Source organism: Chrysemys picta, chromosome 12, assembly GCF_011386835.1.
Source record: "Chrysemys picta bellii isolate R12L10 chromosome 12, ASM1138683v2, whole genome shotgun sequence".
Taxonomy (NCBI): domain Eukaryota; kingdom Metazoa; phylum Chordata; order Testudines; family Emydidae; genus Chrysemys; species Chrysemys picta.
Genome location: NC_088802.1, coordinates 29578252 through 29597015, shown reverse-complemented (window position 1 = coordinate 29597015; position 18764 = coordinate 29578252). Strand labels below are relative to the sequence as shown.

General features: G+C 47.8%; 1 protein-coding gene across 2 annotated transcripts in view; it reads left to right on the top strand.

Annotated features, from left to right (window-relative positions):
• LOC101949283 (zinc finger protein RFP-like) overlaps positions 1 to 18764 on the top strand; it is a 48576-nt gene that overhangs the window by 14866 nt on the left and 14946 nt on the right. For both annotated transcript variants that reach the window (XM_008176282.4, XM_008176281.4), the window contains exons 2-3: positions 13573 to 13668; positions 18415 to 18645. In XM_008176282.4, coding sequence (XP_008174504.1) covers positions 13573 to 13668; positions 18415 to 18645 — 327 coding nt within the window. The remainder of the gene's footprint in view (positions 1 to 13572; positions 13669 to 18414; positions 18646 to 18764) is intronic.

Genomic DNA, 18764 nt, shown 5'->3' with positions numbered 1-18764 from the left:
GGGCTGCCGGGGGGGGGGGGGGGGGGGAAGTGGGGCAATTTGCCCTGGCCGAGAATCCCTTTCCTGGCTAGAGGCGCCTCACCCGGCGGCGGTCTGGGTCTTCGGCGGCACTTAGGCGGCGGGGGACCCTTCAGTTGCTCCGGGTCTTCGGCGGCATTTCGGTGGTGGGGGGTCCTTCAGTGCTGCCGAAGATGCGGAGCGAGTGAAGGACCCGCCACCGCAGACACGGAGCGCCGCCTGGTAAGTACAAGCGCCGCAGCGGGTGCCGCCTTTTTTTCGGTCCGCTCCCCTGCTTTGCCTCAGGCCCCCTGAATCCTCTGGGCGGCCCTGATTATAAACATCTCAGCACAGATATAGGCTGGAGTTTCCACAGAGCTGGTGTTTAACTACTTTCTGAAGTGTAAGATGCACTGAAAGGTTTTTGTTTTTAAAAAAAAAGATTAATCTGCTTAACTTTGTCTTTGAGGAAAAATCAGGCTGATGAAATCCTGTTTTCCCTGGTTTGCTGAAGGACGGTTACTTTGCTGCTCCTGAAACAGAGCATGCTTTGGACTTTTTCTTTGGGTTTATCCATCCATTTGAACCACAAACTTGATGTAACTTTTTAGGGCCCATGAAGTCCAAGTGGATTGGAACCTTAAAAAGCCAGTTGGACTGAGCAATCCACTGTGGACAGAACCTGCTGTGCTGTAAGCCACTTTAGCTTTAAGGACAAAGTGGACTATATTAATGCCACAGTAAGATTAAAGGGAAATAAAGACTGATTCCCTGACCACGTTGAGTCACCTCGGAAGTAAGAACAAGCCCTTTCCCCCATACCAAACAATCAAGCACAAATCTTTAGGAACCTTGCAATATTACCAGTGTGTTGAATTTTTAATGAGTCCCTTTCTCCCAAGAGTTCATTAGGCACCAGAGTTTAATACACACTTTAACAAAAAAAGTGTTTTAAACACTCTTACCTAAACTCCCTTCTCTTTAAGTTGCTCAGCTTTAAGTCTCTGACATCCAGATCTCCTCATATAGTTTTCCCTGTCATTGCATGGGAGCAGGACACCCTACCCTACACTGCTGCAAAATGGATACTACTTCAACCCATTGCCCAGCAGCACTTGGAGGATTTGCTGAAGACAAAGCTCTCTAGCCAGAGTCCCTAAGCCTCTACATCAGGCCTGGTGCCCCCAAGACCTCTCTGTTCCCTGGCTGCATGACACATACAGAACAGAAGGAATGCAGGGCTGAGACTGGGGACTGAGATGCCCAGTTGCCATTGAAATGAATGGGAGCTGTGCTTTAAAATTCTCTGTATGGCTCTGCGACACCTCACCCTGGTGAATTACAGATCTTATGAGCAAATTTTCAAATGCACCAACTGACTTAAGAGCCAAAGGGTATGTCTACACTACGGGATTAATCCGAATTTATATAATTCAAATTTGGGAAACAGATTGTATAAAGTCGAACGTATGCGGCCACACTAAGCACATTAATTTGGCGGTGTGCGTCCAAGTACCGGGGCTAGTGTCGATTTCTGGAGCGTTGCACTGTGGGTAGCTATCCCATAGCTATCCCATAGTTCCCGCAGTCTCCCGCGCCCATTGGAATTCTGGGTTGAGATCCCAGTGCCTGATGGGACAAAAAACATTGTCGCAGGTGGTTCTGGGTACAGTCTCACCCCTCCATCCCTCCCTGCATGAAAGCAACGGACGGCAGACAACCATTTTGCGCCTTTTTTCCTGGGTGAACACTGCAGACTCCATACCATGGCAAGCATGGAGCCCGCTCAGCTCAAGACAGCAGTCATGAACATTGTAAACACTTTGCGCGTTCTCGTGGAGTTTATGCTGAGCCAGGACCAGAAAAACGAGGCGAGGAGGCAGCGGCGGCGGCAGCGCAGTGACAAGCGTGATGAGGACATGGACACGGACACGGACACAGACACAGAATTCTGTCAAACCGCGGGCCCCAGTGCTTTGGAGATCATGTTGTTAATGGGGCAGGTTCTATCCATGGAACGCCGATTCTGGGCAAGGGAAACAAGCACAGACTGGTGGGACCGCATAGTGTTGCAGGTGTGGGATGATTCCCAGTGGCTGCGGAACTTTCGCATGCGTAAGAGCACTTTCATGGAACTTTGTGACTTGCTGTCCCCTGCCCTGAAACGCCAGAATACCAAGATGAGAGCAGCCCTCACAGTTGAGAAGCGTGTGGCGATAGCCCTGTGGAAGCTTGCAATGCCAGACAGCTACCGGTCAGTCGGGAATCAATTTGGAGTGAGCAAATCTACTGTGGGGGCTGCTGTGATGCAAGTAGCCAAAGCAATCACTCAGGTGCTGCTACGAAAGGTAGTGACTCTGGGAAATGTGCAGGTCATAGTGGATGGCTTTGCTGTAATGGGATTCCCTAACTGTGGTGGGGCGATAGATGGAACCCATATCCCTATCTTGGCACCGGAGCACCAGGGTACCCAGTACATAAACCGCAAGGGGTACTTTTCAATGGTGCTGCAAGCACTTGTGGATCATAAGGGACGTTTCACCAACATCAACGTGGGCTGGCCGGGAAGGGTTCATGATGCTCGCGTCTTCAGGAACACTACTCTGTTTAAAGGGCTACAGCAAGGGACTTACTTTCCGGACCAGAAAATAACCGTTGGGGATGTTGAAATGCCAATAGTTATTCTTGGGGACCCAGCCTACCCCTTAATGCCATGGCTCATGAAGCCATACACAGGCAGCCTGGACAGGAGTCAGGAGCTGTTCAACTACAGGCTGAGCAAGTGCAGAATGGTGGTAGAATGTGCATTTGGCCATTTAAAAGGTCGCTGGCAATCATTATTGACTCGCTCAGACCTCAGCCAAACCAATCTCCCCATTGTTATTTCTGCTTGCTGCGTGCTCCACAATCTCTGTGAAAGTAAGGGGGAGACCTTTATGGCGGGGTGGGAGGCTGAGGCAAATCGCCTGGCTGCTGATTACGCGCAGCCAGACACCAGGGCGATTAGAAGAGCACACCAGGAAGCGCTGTGCATCAAAGAAGCTTTGAAAACCAGTTTCATGACTGGCCAGGCTACAGTGTGAAATATCTGTTTGTTTCTCCTTCATGAAAACCCGCCCCCTTTATTGACTCATTCTCTGTAAGGAACCCACCCTCCCCCTTCCCCCAGCTTGCTTTCAAACCAAATAAAGTCACTATCATTTAAAAATCATGTATTCTTTATTAATAGATTATAAAAAGAGGGAGAGAACCCGGGTGGGATTTGGGAGGAGGATCGGTGGGAAGGAAAAGGCCACTAAAAAAAGGTTAAAAAAATGACAGCCTTTTGCTTGGGCTATCCACTGGGGTGGAATGGGAAGGTGTACGGAGCCTCCCCCCCCGCGTTCTTACACGTCTGGGTGAGGAGGATATGGAACATGGGGACGGGGGTTATACAGGGGCTGTAGCGGCACTCTGTTTTCCTGCAGCCGTTCTGAAGCTCCACCAGACGCTGGAGCATGTCTGTTTGCTCACGCAGCAGCCCCAGCGTTACATCCTGCCTCCTTTGATCTTCCTGCCGCCACCTCTCATCTCGAGCGTCCCTCCTGTCCTCACGTTGGTCCCTCCTGTCCTCACATTCACTGGCTTCTTTCCTATACTTTGAAACCGTGTCCTTCCACTCATTCAGATGAGCTCTGTCACTGCGGGTGGATTCCATGATTTCTGCAAACATCTCGTCTCGCGTCTTCTTTTTCCGACGCCTTATCTGTGATAGCCTTCGGGACGGAGGAGGGAGGCTTGAAGAATTTGCAGCTGCTGTAGGGAGGGGAAAAAAGAGAATTTTTTAAAAATTTAAACAATGCTTATACTCTTTCACGGTGACCAACACTATTCACATTACATAGCATATGTGATTTCTGTGCAAGGTCGCATTTTGCCTCTTAATGCTGAGTGCCTGTGGCTTTGCTGCTAGAGATCACAGGTCCGGGCAACAGAATTCGGCTTGCATGCGGCCATGGTAAGCCATTGTCTTTCGGCTTCTGCGCCCTCCTTTCCCACATACCAAGCAAAGCCCGTTGAGTGCTGCGGTTTTCCTGTTAACATTCAGCAGCAGCAGAAAACAAACTAAGCACCACCCCCCATCCAATTCTCTGGGATGATCGCTGTACCCCTCCCCCCACCGCGTGGCTGGTATCAGGGAAGATACCTGCAGGAACCAAACTAACCCCCCCCCGCCCCCCTCCCCCGCCATGAAGTCTCTGGGATGATCGCTGTACCCCTCCCCCCACCACGTGGCTGGTAACAGGGAAGATCCCTGCTAGCCAAACGCGAAAAGCTCAGGGCCAATTTCCCCCCCTGCGCTTGGCTAACTGCAGGGAAGGATTTCTTTTCAGCCACAGGCAAACAGCCCAGTAGGAACGGCCACCTCTGTCCCCTTAATTAAGTTCCCGTATTTCAACTAGGTTACCATGAGCGATATCACTCTCCTGAGGATTACACAGCAAGATAAAGAACGGATGTTGCTTGAATGCCAGCAAACACCAGGACCATACGCTGCCAGGCTTTGTCAGGCACTGATACCAGATTACTTGCTGCAAGCATGGCATGGTCAAGTGTCCTACCATGGAGGACGGAATAAAGCTGCACTGCCCAGAAACCTTGTGGCAAGGCTTTTGGGGTACCTCCAGGAGAGCTTCATGGAGATGTCCCGGGAGGATTTCCGCTCCATCCCCAGACACGTTAACAGACTTTTCCAGTAGCTGAACTGGCTGCGAATGCATCCCAAGTCCTCAGGGCGAAGTAATCATTAAAAAACGCTTGCTTTTAAAACAAGTTTTATATTTTAAAAGGTAAACTCACCTGAGGTCCCTTCCATGGGGTCATGGTCTTGGATACTGGCTTGGGAGGGTTGGGAGGGTACTTCAGTCAGACTGAGAAAAAGATCCTGGCTGTTGGGGAGAACGGAGTGCTGGGTGCTCTCTGCAAGCTCGTCCTCCTCCTCCTCCTCCCCATCCGCAGAATCCTCAGGTGTAGCTGATGAGACTATCCCCGACCCGGAATCCACGGTCACAAGTGGGGTAGTGGTGGCGGCCCCCCCTAGAATTGCATGCAGCTCGGCGTAGAAGCGGCATGTCTGCGGCTCTGACCCGGAGCGACCGTTTGCCTCCTTTGTTTTTTGATAGGCTTGTCTGAGCTCCTTGACTTTCACGCGGCACTGATCTGAGTCCCTATTGTGACCTCTCTCCATCATGCCCTTGGAGATTTTTTCAAAAGTTTTGGCATTTCGTCTTTTCGAACGAAGTTCTGCTAGTACTGAATCCTCTCCCCATATAGCGATCAGATCCAGTACCTCCCGTACGGTCCATGCTGGTGCTCTTTTTCGATTATCGGACTGCATGGTTACCTGTGCTGATGAGCTATCAGTGGTCACCTGTGCTCTCCACGCTGGGCAAACAGGAAATGAAATTCAAATATTCCCGGGGCTTTTCCTGTCTACCTGGCCAGTGCATCCGAGTTCAGATTGCTGTCCAGAGCGGTCACAATGGTGCACTGTGGGATAGCTCCCGGAGGCCAATACCATCGAATTGCGGCCACACTAACCCTAATTCGAAATGCTAAAATCGATTTTGGCGCTACTCCGCTTGTCGGGGTGGAGTACAGAAATCGATTTAAAGGGCCCTTTATTTCGAATTAAATGGCGTCGTTGTGTGGACGGGTGCAGGGTTAATTCGAATTAAGGCTGCTAAATCCGAATTAAAGTCGTAGTGTAGACCAGGCCTAAGTCCCATTTTCAAAGAAGACTTAGGCCCGAATCTCCAAAGGGACTTGTGTGTTGTGATGCTCAGCATTGCAATGCCTAACTTTTAGGCACCTAGAAAATCACTAAGAACATAAAAAATGGCTGTAATGGGTGAAACCAATGGTCCATCTAGCACAGTATCATGTCTTCCGACAGTGGCCAGTAGCAGATGCTTCATGGGGAATGAAGAGAACCAGGCAATTATTGAATGATCCATCCCCGGTTGTCCGGTCCTAGCATCTGGCAGTCAGAAGTTTAGGGACACCTGGAGCATGGGGTTGTGTCCCTGACCATCTTGGCTAATAGCCATGAACTTATCTATTTCTTTTCTGAACCAGTTACACTTTTGGCCTTCAAATCACAACATCCGCTGGCAGTGAGTTCCAGGAGTTGATTGTGTGAAGAAGTACTTCCTTCTGTTTGTTTTAAGCCTGCTACCTATTTATTTCCCCTGGTTCCTGTGTTATATGAAGGGGTAAAAAAACTTCCCTATTCATTTTCGCATTCTTGATTTTATAGACCTTTATCACACTCCCTCCCCTCACAATCCAAGTTGTTTTTTTTCCAACCTGAACACTCCCAGTCTTTTTAATCTCAATCTCAAAGCTGTTCCATACCCTCATGATTTTTGTTGCCTTTCTCTGTACCTTTTCCAATTCTAATGTATCTTTTTTTAATGGTACCAACAGAAGTGCATGCAGTTTTTAAGGTGTGAGAGAACCATGGATTTATATGGCATTATGATACTGTCTGTCTTACTACCTATCTCTTTCCTAATGGTTCTTAAAATTCTGTTAGCTTTTGTGACTGCAGCTGCACATTGAGTAGATGTTTTCAGAGATGACCCCAAGAGCTCTTTCTTGAGTGGTAACAGCTAATTTAGACCCCATCATTTTCTATGTATAGTTGGAATTAGGTTTTCCACTGTGCATTACAGTAACTCCTCACTTAACGTCCTCCCGCTTAACGTTGTTTCGAAGTTATGTCGCTGCTCCATTAGGGAACATGCTCGTTTAAAGTTGTGCAATGCTCCCTTATAACGTTGTTTGGCTGACTTTACAAGGGAGCATTGCACAAAGTTCCTCTTCTCCGCCTCCTCCTCCGCCCTCCCAGCGCTTCCTCCACTGCCAAACAGCCAAAGGCGCTTAGGACTTTCTGGGAGGGAGGGAGAGAGCAAGTGGGGAAGCTGCTCCCCCCAGCCCCCTGGCAGGCAGGGCCGCCCAGAATGCAGGGGCTTTAGGGGCTGCAGGGCCCTGGGCTAATGGGGTCCCGGGGCCCTGGCCTGCAGCTCTAAAGCACCTTTCGGAATGTGGCCCTGCGAACACGGGCCGGAGGACTCAGGAGGAGCAGGGGCAGCCGCGCAGCCAGCGGCCGGAGAGAAGCGGCGCTTTCCCCCTCAAAGGGGAAAGTCCTCCGGCCCGTGCTTACAGGGCCGCATTCCGAAAGGGGCTTTAGAGCTGCAGGCCAGGGCCCCGGGGCCCCTAAAGCCCCTGCATTCCGGGTGGCCCTGCCTGCCAGGACGGTGGGCAGCTCCCAGAATCGTAGCTCCCAGAATCGCGGCCATGGAGGTGGTGGCGCACTGCGCAGAGCCACCTACACACCCCCTGCACCAAACAGGAGCTGCCCCAGGTAAGTGCTCTGCACCTCCTGCCTGCCCCAGCCCTGGGCCTTCTCCTGCACCCCCACCCTGAGCGCCCTCCTGCACCCTAACTCCCTCCCAGATCCCACCCTGAGCACCCCCCCACACCCTAACTCCCTCCCAGCTCCTGCACCCCCAGCTCTGAGCCCCTCCTGAGGAGGAGAATGGAGAAAAAAAGAATGAAAAACGGGGGGGAGGGAGAGAAGAAAGAATGTTCCCCCATGGGGGTCCCCAAAAAATGAAGCTGAGCACAGGGACCTACTAACTCTAAATCCGCCACTGATGGGAGGGGGAGGAGCAGGGAAGTGCCGCATCTCCGCTCCTCCCCTCCCTCCCAGAAAGTCTTAAGTGCTGCCAAACAGCTGTTTGGTGGCAGGGAAGTGCTGGGAGGAAGGGGGAGGAGCGGGGACGCAGCATGCTCTGGGGAGGAGGTGGAGTGGGGGTGGGAAGAGGCGGGCCTGGAGCGGAGTGGGGGTGGGAAGAGGCGGGCCTGGAGCGGAGTGGGGGTGGGAAGAGGCGGGCCTGGAGCGGAGTGGGGGTGGGAAGAGGCGGGCCTGGAGCATCCCCCGGCAAAGTCAGACCTGTTCTTCTGGGGGGAAGCTGCTGCTGCGCAAGGTGCTTCCTAGCGTCCTTGCCTGCCTCGTTGTCTGCAGCGGACTATGCCTGTGTGGGGTAAGCCAAGGGCACCTCCCCACCACAGTACTGTAAAGTATATAAAGTATATAATGCCTTTTGTCTGCCCCCAAAAAATTTCCTTGGAACCTAATCCCCCGCATTTACATTAAATCTTATGGGAAAATTGGATTTGTTTAACATCGTTTCACTTAAAGTTGCATTTTTCAGGAACATAACTACAACATTAAGTGAGGAGTTACTGTACTTCGCAATTAACATTCAATTTCATCTGCCATTTGGTTGTCCCATCACCCAGTTTAGTGAGATCTCCTTGGAACTCTTTGCAGTCTGCATTGGACTTAATTATCTTGAGTAATTTTGTATTGTCTGCAGATTTTTACTCACTGTTTACTCCCTTTTCTCGATCACTTATGAATATGTTGAACAGCGCCAGTCCCAGTATTGATCCTTGGGGGGATCCTGTTATTTGCGTCTCTCCATTGTGAAAACTGACTGTTGCCCCTTTTTTCTTATCTATTAACCAGTTACTGATCCATAAGAGAACCTTCCCTCTTATCCCATGACTGCTTAGTTTTCTTAGGAGCCTTTAGTGTTGGACCTTGTCAAAGGCTTTCTGAGAGTTCAGATACGCTGTATCAACTGGATCACCCTTTGTCCACATGCTTCTTGGCACCTTCACAATGAATCCTAGTAGATTGGTGGCATGATTTCCCTTGAAAAAAGACGTTGCCTTATTCCCAACATATGTTCATCTATGTGTCTGACAATTCTATTCTCCATTAGCGTTTCAAACAATTTACCTGATACGGAAGTTAGGCTTACAGTCCTGTATTGCCAGGGTTGCCTCTGGAGACTTTTTTTTTAAATATTGGCTTTGCATTAGCTATAACCCTCCAATCATCTGGTACAAAGGCTGATTTAAGCAATAGGTTACATATTGTGCTTAGTAGTTCTGCAATTTCATATTTGAATTCCTTCAGAACTCTTGGGTGAATACCATCTGGTCCTGGTGACTTATTACTGTTTAGTTTATTAGTTTGTTCCAAAACCTCCTCTAATGACACCTCAATCTGAAACAATTCTTCAGATTGTCACCTAAAAAGAATGGCTGAGGTGTGGGAATCTTCCTCGCATCCTCTGCAGCGAAGACCGATACAAAGAATTAATGTAGCATCTCTGCAATGGCCTTATAGAATCATAGAACTGAAAGGGACCTCAAGAGGTCATCTAGTCCAGTCCCCTCCGCTCATGGCAGGACTAAGTATTATCTAGACCAGGGGTCTGCAACCTCTGGCACTCGGCTCGCCAGGGTAAGCACCCTGGTGGACCGGGCCAGTTTGTTTACCTGCCGCGTCCGCAGGTTCGTCCGATCGCGGCTCCCACTGGCCGCGGTTCGCCGCTCCAGACCAATGGGGGCAGTGGGAAGCCGCAGCCAGCACATCCCTCAGCCTGCGCCGCTTCTAGACCATCCCTGACAGGTGTTTGTCTAACCTGCTCTTAAAAATCTCCAGTGATGGAGACTCCACGACCTCCCTAGGCAATTTATTCCAGTGCTTAGCCACCCTGAGAGTTAGGAATTTTTTCCTAATGCCCAACCTAAACCTCCCTTGCTGCAATTTTAAGCCTATTGCTTCTTGTCCTACCCTCAGAGGTCAGGAACATTTTTTCTTCCTCCTCCTTGTAACAACCTTTTACATACTTGAAAACTGTCATCATATCCCCTCTGTCTTCTCTTCTCCAGACTAAACAAAACCAATTTTTCCTCATAGGTCATGTTTTCTAGACCTTTAATCATTTTTGTCGCTCCTCTCTGGACTCTCTCCAATTTGTCCACGTCCTTCCTGATATGTGGCACCCAGAACTGGACACAATACTCTAGTTGAGGCCTAATCAGCACGGAGTAGAGTGGAAGAATTACTTCTCGTGTCTTGCTTACAACACTCCTGCTAATACATCCCAGAATGATGTTCGCTTTTTTTGTAACCGTATTACACTGTTGACTCATATTTAGCTTGTAGTCCACTATGACCCCCGGATCCTTTTCCGCAGTACTCCTTCCTAGGCAGTCATTTCCCATTTTGTATGTGTGCAATTGATTGTTCCTTACTAAATGAAGTACCTTGCATTTGTCCTTATTGAATTTCATCCTAGTTACTTCAGACCATTTCTCTAGTTTGTCCAGATCATTTTGAATTTTAATCCTATCCTCCAAAGCACTTGCAGCCCCTCCCAGCTTAGTATCGTCCACAAACTTTATAAGTGTATTCTCTATGCCATTATCTAAATCATTGATGAAGATATTGAACAGAACCGGACCCAGAACTAACTAATCCTTGTCTTTATTGAGCGCTCCTTTAGCACCTAGATTGTCCACAGGCCCCACTGACTGTTTGACAGGCTTCCTGCTTTTGATGTCCTTAAAATAAAATAAAAAGAAAATGCTGTTAGTTTCATGTTTTTTGCTGGTTGCTATTCAAAAATTTTTTTGGCCTGCCTAATTATACTTTTACACTTGACTTGCCAGAGTTTATGCTCCTTTCTGTTTCCTCACTAGGATTTGACTTCCAATTTTTAAAGGATGCCTTTTTGCTGCTAATCACCTCTTTTTCTCTGTTCTTTAGCCATGGTGGCATTTATTTTTTTTGGCCCTCTTACTATAAATTAAAAAAAAAAAAAAAGTATGGTGTTTTAAATAGTTTCCATGCAGCTGGCAGGCACTTCACTCTTGTGACTATTCCTTTTAATTTCCATATAACCAGCTTTCTCATTTTTGTGTTGTTCCCCTTTTTGAAGTTAAATGTTACTGTGGTGGGCTTCTTGGGAATTTCTGCCTGTAACAGGACTCACTCACCTTTCTTGAGCTCCTCCTTCTGGCCGAGTGTGTGTGCTTGCACTCTCTCTAATTTTGGTAGGTCTTCAGCTACTCAGCCCTCCTGCCAAGCCACATACAGCTGATATGTGAAACAACACAAACAAAACAATCCCCTACCGGGTACACAGTTCAATAGGGGCCTATCACAGCACCCCTCAGTTGGTGTCTCTCTTCCTGCAGTCCTCCCTGGGCTTTGGGCCTTAGGTAGTCCAACAGGGGGTATTGCAGTACCCTGTTTGGTGTCTGCCTGCAGCCCTGCCTTGGGCACGGGTTCAGATCTCAAACTGTTCACTGGCCCTATCACATTATCCTCAGTTATTGTCAGCCTCTTCTGGGCTTGCTCAAGTGTTGTCCCTTGCTCTGATGTGGAGCAGTGCCACCAGGGCTTCCTCCCTGGAGACTCTTTGCCCTTTCTGGCCTATCTGGTCCCAGCTCTCCAGCTGGGTCACTAAACAGTTCAGGTCCCCTTCTGGGGTATATCAAAGTTCAATATTCAGCCCCTTCTCTGAGCCTTCCCAACTCTCTTCCTCAGTGCTTAATTCAACTCCCCTCTCTGGGGTTAGGCCACTCCACTTGTGGCCAGTGGGAGGGACCCAGGCCCACCCCTACTCCAGGTCCCTACCTAAGTACCCTATAAGTAGCAACCATGTGCTGAATCCCTTTATTCCTCACGGTGCTGCTACGGTTCCCTGGGCCACTTCCCTGCAGCCCCAGCCCCAGCACCTTCACAAATGCTTCACCCTTACCCCAGGGCAATCTTGAGCTCAGTACCAGCAGCCAGCCAGAAGCTACTTCTTGCTCCCCTGGTCCCTGCCAGTAACTGCTCTGGTTGAGGAGCTACAATCCCTTCAGCCAGCCAGGAACACAACTCTCACTCCTCTAGCTCCAGGTAGCAACTGAACTGTGCGCTGTACTGCAGCTCCTTTTATATGGGTCTGCAACCCTCTGATTGGGTGATCCCTGCTACTTCTCATAGACTCATAGACTTTAAGGTCAGAAGGGACCATTATGATCATCTGGTCTGACCCCCTGCATGATGCAGGCCACAAAGCCGTCCCTACCCTTTCCCTTGATTCTGCTGTTGAAGTCCCCAAATCCTGTGGCTTAGAGACTTCAATTAGCAGAGAATCCTCCTGCTAGCGGTCCCTGCCCCATGCTGCGGAGGAAGGCGAAAAACCTCCAGGGCCTCTGCCAATCTACCCTGGAGGAAAATTCCTTCCCGACCCCAAATATGGCGATCAGTAAAACCCCGAGCACGTAGGCAAGATTCTCCAGCCTGACCCTCGTTAGCCATTATACTATTTACCTGCCATAGCACGGTATTCCTTTGACTAAAATCATGTTTTTCCATTTAAACCATTCCCTCCATAAACTTATCTAGCTTAATCTTAAAACCAGACAGGTCCTTCGCCCCCACTGTTTCCCCCTGATTGGCTGCTTCCCTGTGGCATCTCTAGGCTGCTTGAAGGTCTCGCCTCTACTACTCTTTCTGGGGCGGGGTGTGCTAGGACCATGGGGTCTCCAGCAGGGGGCCTCAGGGTTCTGATACACCCTGTCACACCCCATACAAGGATGTTAAATTTAATTATGTTATGGTTCCTATTACTGAGCAGTTCAGCTAAATTCACCTCTTAGAGGAGATCCTGTGCTCCACTTAGGACTAGACTCTCAGACTTTAAGGCCAGAAGGGATGAGTCTGCCTGAGTTGCTGAAGTCCTCAAATCACGATTTAAAGACTAAATCAAGAACTGCCTCTTCCCTTGTGGGTTCCAGGACTAGCTGCTTCAAGAGGCCATCATTAATGGTGATTAGAAATTTTATTTCTTCATCCTGTCCTGAGGTGACATATACCCAGTCAATATGGGGATAGCTTAAATCCCTCATTGTTACTGGGTTTTCTGTTTTTGTAGCCTCTCTAATTTCCCTGAGAATTTCACCATCACTATCACCATCCTGATCAGCTGGTCGGTAGTATATTTCTTACTGCTAAACTCTTACTGTTCAAGCATGGAATTTCTATCCATAGAGATGCTATGATACAGTTTGAACCAACAAACCTGAATTAGGCACCTGGGCTCCCTATACAATGCATGCTAGGTCGGGAGTCACTAAGCTAGTCAGTGGGAGATGGTGATGAGAAGGGTGTGTCCTAAGTCCCGCCCCCTCAGCGTTTGGTGTAGGAAAGCTTGTGAGCCACACCTTGGATCCCCTCTCCTGGGATCAGGTGGCTTGGACACCTACGCTGCTTCTGGCAAGATGGAGTTTTGCACCTGTGTCACACACAAAACAGCCAGGAAGGAGGCAGCAGACCTTCTTCATAACCATTAGCCCAGGGAGTAGGGCACTCACCTGGCATGTGGGAGACTCCAGTTCAAGTTCTCCCTCTGCCTGATGAGGAGAAGAGTTTTGAACAGGAATTTCCCACCTCTCAAGAGGCAATTGTGATATTGCCAGGAGTCCTGTCTGTGGGGCAGCCTGGTGCTGACCAGCCCAAGAGGGAGATGGAAAGTCAACAGAAGTTGAGAGTCCAACTCCATGAGGCTTCTTTGAAAATCCCAGCCTCATCTCATGAAATCTGTGCTGCAATGTATATAAATATATCTATGAGCCACCTGACCCTCCTACCCCCAATTGTTTTCCTTGCCTCAGGGACAAATTCAAACCCGATTGAACACTCTGAAGAAAGAGAGAGAAGAACTTTTGGAGTGGAGACAGGATGGAGAGAAGCAAAGCCAGGAATATCTGGTAGGTCCCCTTTGTTATGATCCAGCAGTCGCATCCATCAGGGTTGGTATTTCTCTCTGTAGGAGAGTGTCAGCCCTTGTCCATACACAGCATTGCTCTGATTTAGCTATGGCTACATCTACACTGCACACCGCTGGGGGCGGCTTATAGGGTATGCGTAGCTACACGCCCCATTGAAAAGCAGGCTCTGTCCACACTGCGATGTGTAGCTACACGCATGAATAAAAGGCTTCAGCAGAGTGAGGCAGTGGAGCTGCCAGAGCTTTCCCTGCCACAGAGAGCTGCTGGAGCCTTTCCCCACTGCTGGAGACTTTCACTGCTGCCAGAGCTTTTCCCTGCCAAAGACACCAGCAGTGGGGAGACAGCGGGGAAAGGCTCTGTCAGCTCCATGTGGTGAAGAAAGGCTCCAGCACTGGGAAGGCAGCGGGACACTACACTGCTAAAAATAAGAGTGTAGCTGGGGGAGGTATTGTTTGGGCATGTAGAGAGACATGTAGGGCATATACCCATAGGGTTCAGGCTTGTCTCCTCTCTACTTGCTTAAGCAATGCCTCACTGTCAACACTGCTGGCGGGCGGTGGGGGGCAGGTGTGTAGTGTATGTGCTCTACACAACACCATAACATTTGTGCAGTCTTCTTCTTTTGCAGTGCTTCCAAGACACCCACCAGCAGCTTCATCAGCACAATGTAGGGGCCCTAAGGCCACCATGAAATCTAGTCAGTTGACACTCGTTGACAACATGTGCCATTGACTGAGGGAGGCCACAGTGACAAAGCGGGTTGCTGCGCAGACCCCATGTGTAGAGGTTGGCTGTGCATATTCCTTGGCAGTTCGGAACTTGTTCAGCAGAGTCCAAAGGTAATGCGGCAGGTCAAATTCAGGTGGTCGAACAGTTGGATCAGTGACAAGGAAACCATTCGAAACATCTTTAGCCAACCACTCGTTGCTCCATAGGGTTGCTGCTGACAGATTCTGATCTGGCAGTTGAGATTTGTGCAGTGCAGACGTACCTTAAATCAATTTTTAATGTAATGTCTTTATTAGGACTGTCTATTAATCGCAGTTAACTCATGTGATTAACTAAAAAAAATTAATCAGGATTTAAAAAATTAATCGCAATTAATCACAGCTTTAATCACACAGTTAAACAATAGATTACCAATTGAAATTTATTAAATATTTTGCATGTTTTTCTGTATTTTCAAATATATTAATTTCAATTGCAACACAGAAAACAAAGTGTACAGTGCTCACTTTATATTCTTTTTTATTACAAAAGTTGGCACTGTAAAAATGATAAAAGAAATAATATTTTTCAAGTCACCTTATACAAGTACTGTAGTGCAATCTCTTTATCATGAAAGTGAAACTTACAAATGTAGTTTTTTTGGTTACATAACTGCACTCATAAACAAAACAATGTAAAACTTTAGAGCCCAGAAGTCCACTCAGTCCTACTTCTTGTTCAGCCAATCGCTAAGACAAACAAGTTTGTTTACATTTTCGGGAGATAATGCTGCCCACTTCTTATTTACAATGTCACCTGACAGTGTTCACATGGAACTTTTGTAGCCGCCATTGCAAGGTATTTATGTGCCAGATATGCTAAACATTTTTATGCCTCTTCATGCTTTGGCCACCATTCCAGAAAACATGCTTCCATACTGATGATGCTCATTAAAAAAATAATGCATTAATTAAATTTGTGACTGAACTCCTTGGGAGAGAATTGTATGTCTTCTGTTCTGTTTTACCCGCATTCTGCCATATATTTCATGTTATAGCCATCTTGGATGATGACCCAGCACATGTTGTTCATTTTAAGAACACTTCCACTGCAGATTTGACAAAACACAAAGAAGTTACCAATGTGAAATTTCTAAAGATACAGCATTTGACCCAAGGTTTAAGAATCTGAAGTGCCTCTGGCACAAAATCTGAGAGGGATGAGGTGTGGATCATGCTTTCAGAAGTCTAAAAAGAACAACACTCTGATGCGGAAACTACAGAACCTGAACCATCAAAAAAGAAAATCAACCTTCTGCTGGTGGCATCTGGCTCAGATGATGAAAATGAACATGCATCGGTCTGTACTGCTTTGGATTATTATCGAGCAGAACCCATCATCACCATGGACACAAGTCCTCTGGAATGGTGGTTAAAGCATGAAGGGGCATATGAATCTTCAGTGCATCTAGCACATACATTTCTTGTGACGCTAGATACAACAGTGCCATGCAAACGCCTGTTCTGACTTTCAGGTGACATTGTAAACAAGAAGCGGGCAACATTATCTCACGCAAATGTGAATACACTTGTTTGTCTGAGCGATTGGCTGAACACGAAGTAGGACTGAGTGGACTTGTAGCCACTAAAGTTTTACATTGTTTTGTTTTTGAATGCAGTTATTTTTGTACATAATTCTACATTTGTAAGTTCAACTTTATGCTAAAGAGATTGCACTACAGTACTTGTAATGGGGGAATTGAAAAATACTATTTCTTTTGTTTTTTACTGTGCAAATATTTGTAATCAAAAATAAATATTAAGTGAGCACTGTACACTTTCTATTCTATGTTGTAACTGAAATCAATATATTTGAAAATGTAGAAAACACCCAAAAATATTTAAATAAATGGTATTCTGATATTATTTAACAGCGTGATTGATCGTGCGATTAATTGGTATTAATGTTTTTAATTGTGGGATTAATCGCAATTAAATTTTTTAATCGCTTGACAGCCCTAGTCTTTTTATACTGGTGCAAACTCCTGGCATGCAAACATTTTAAACTTATCTTTATTTGAACCTAGTGTGATGTCTAGGGTTCACTTTGCCCCTTTAAACTGAGGTAAAAGGTGCTGACTAGGAGCAAAGTCAAGGTTAGCTATAATGTATTAAGTAACCCCCAGATAGCCTCAAGTGTTTTGCCTATTGTAGACATACCCTTATAGCAGGGGTGGGCAAACTACGGCCCGCAAGCTGTTTTAAGCTGGCCCGCAAGCCGCACCGTGCGGGTCAGCCCCACTCTGGCTGGGGCGCTGGATCAGAGGCCCCACCACTCAGCTCGGTTGCGCTCCAGCTGGAGCGCTGTTTCGGGGACTGCTCCACGGGGCTCCCGGAAGACGCAGCATGGCCCCACTACGGCTCCTATGCGCTCCAATGGGAGCTACAGGGGCAGTGCCTGCAGATGGGGCAGTGTGCAGAGTCACTTGGCCGCGCCTCCGCATAGGAGCTGGAGAAGGGACATGCCACTGCTTCCAGGAGCCGCTTGAGGTAAGTGCTGCTCGGAACCTGCATCCTCTGAGCCTCTCCCCACACTAGGGTGACCAGACAGCAAATGTGAAAAATTGGGATGGGGGTGAGGGGGTAATAGGAGCCTATATAAGAAAAAGACCCAAAAATCAGGACTGTCCCTATAAAATCTGGACATCTGGTCACCCTACCCCACACCCCAACCCCCTGCCCCAGCCGTGATCCCCCTCCCGCTCTCCAAACCCCTCAATCCCAGCCCAAAGCACCCCCTGTACCCCAGATCTCTCATCCCCAGCCCCACCCCAGAGCCTGCACTCCCAGCCAGAACCTGTACCCCTTCCCACACCCCTGCCCCAGCCCTGATCCCCCTCCTGCCCTCCGAACCCCTCAGCCCCACCCCAGAGCCCGCACCCCCTCCCACACCCCAACCCCAATTTTGTGAGCATTCATGGCCCGCCATACAATTTCTATTCCCCAATATGGCCCTCGGGCCAAAATGTTTGCCCACCCCTACCTTACAGGGTGAGATCATGTTTGTCTGTGTTTATCATCCCTTTGGTCTGATTCCTCCATTAGCTTCCAGTTTCAACTCAAAGCATTGATCTTATTCCCCAAACATCAGTGGATCCAAATTCAGCTACAACAGTGATATCAGGGTTGATTTTCAAAGCCACATATGGGGATTAGGTGCCTAATTCACACTGACTTTCAATAGGACTTAGGCACCTAACGGCTATTTTGTACCTTTGAAATCCTCCCCCGAATCCCCATCTATAACCACCAGACATGACTGGTTTCCTCTGGGACAATGTAATTAACAAAATGCTGGATGAAACGTGTAAGAGCTGGAGATGATAAACAAAATATACTAAGCAACTCATACCTGAAAACTCATCATTTAGAGATATTGAGTAACATTTTCAAAAGTGCCTAAATTATTTCAGAGCCTAAGGCTAACAATTTTGCAAGTAGCTAAGGACCAGATTATCAAAGGTATTTAGATGCTTAAAAATACAGAGGTGAATGTCCTCTGTAATCAAAGTGAGTTAGGCACCTAAGTGATATTGAAAATCCATCTAGGGGCCTATCTGCATCTTTAGACACTTAAATATCTTGAAAAAGCAAGTCCTTATACATTTTAAATGGGTTTAAACTCCAAAATGATTTTCCTGCTTCTGAAAAATTCACCCTGAATCCTATTTTCAAAAGTCATTTTCAAAGAAACTTAGGCTCCTAAGCACCAAAAGTGACCTCTGAGAGTGGGAATTGGACTACTATATCACAAAGGTACTTCTGAACATGTTATTCATTCAGGCCAGCTGAGAGACTACCAGAAAATCTTCCCTCTAGTATCAACAGGCATGTTCTCCTGAAATCTCAACTGTATGTTCTTAGTAGGTTGAAATGAAAAGAGGGCTCTAAGAACTGTCCTCAGACTCTCTCCATGTCCCTGACCTGTCCTTTCCTGGTTTGTTTCTCTTCATTACAGGGAAAGATAGAAGCTGAGAGGCAGAAGGTTGTGTCTGAATTTGAGCAACTGCGACTCTTTCTGGAGGCACAAGAGCGACTTCTGCTGGCCCGGCTGGAAGAGCTTGACAAGGAGACTGTGAAGATGCTGGATGAAAATGTCACCAAACTGTCTGAGGAGATTTCTCGTCTGAGTGACTTGATTAGTGAGATAGAAAAGAAGTGTCAGCAGCCAACAAGTGAATTCCTGCAGGTGAGATAGTTAGAGACACCCAGATCCGTGCAAAGGGAAGGGAGAGATTCAGCTTGATTAACTTTGGAGTTTATTAAATTCTTGGAGAGCTCCCACTCCACAATAGAGACTGTCAGCGT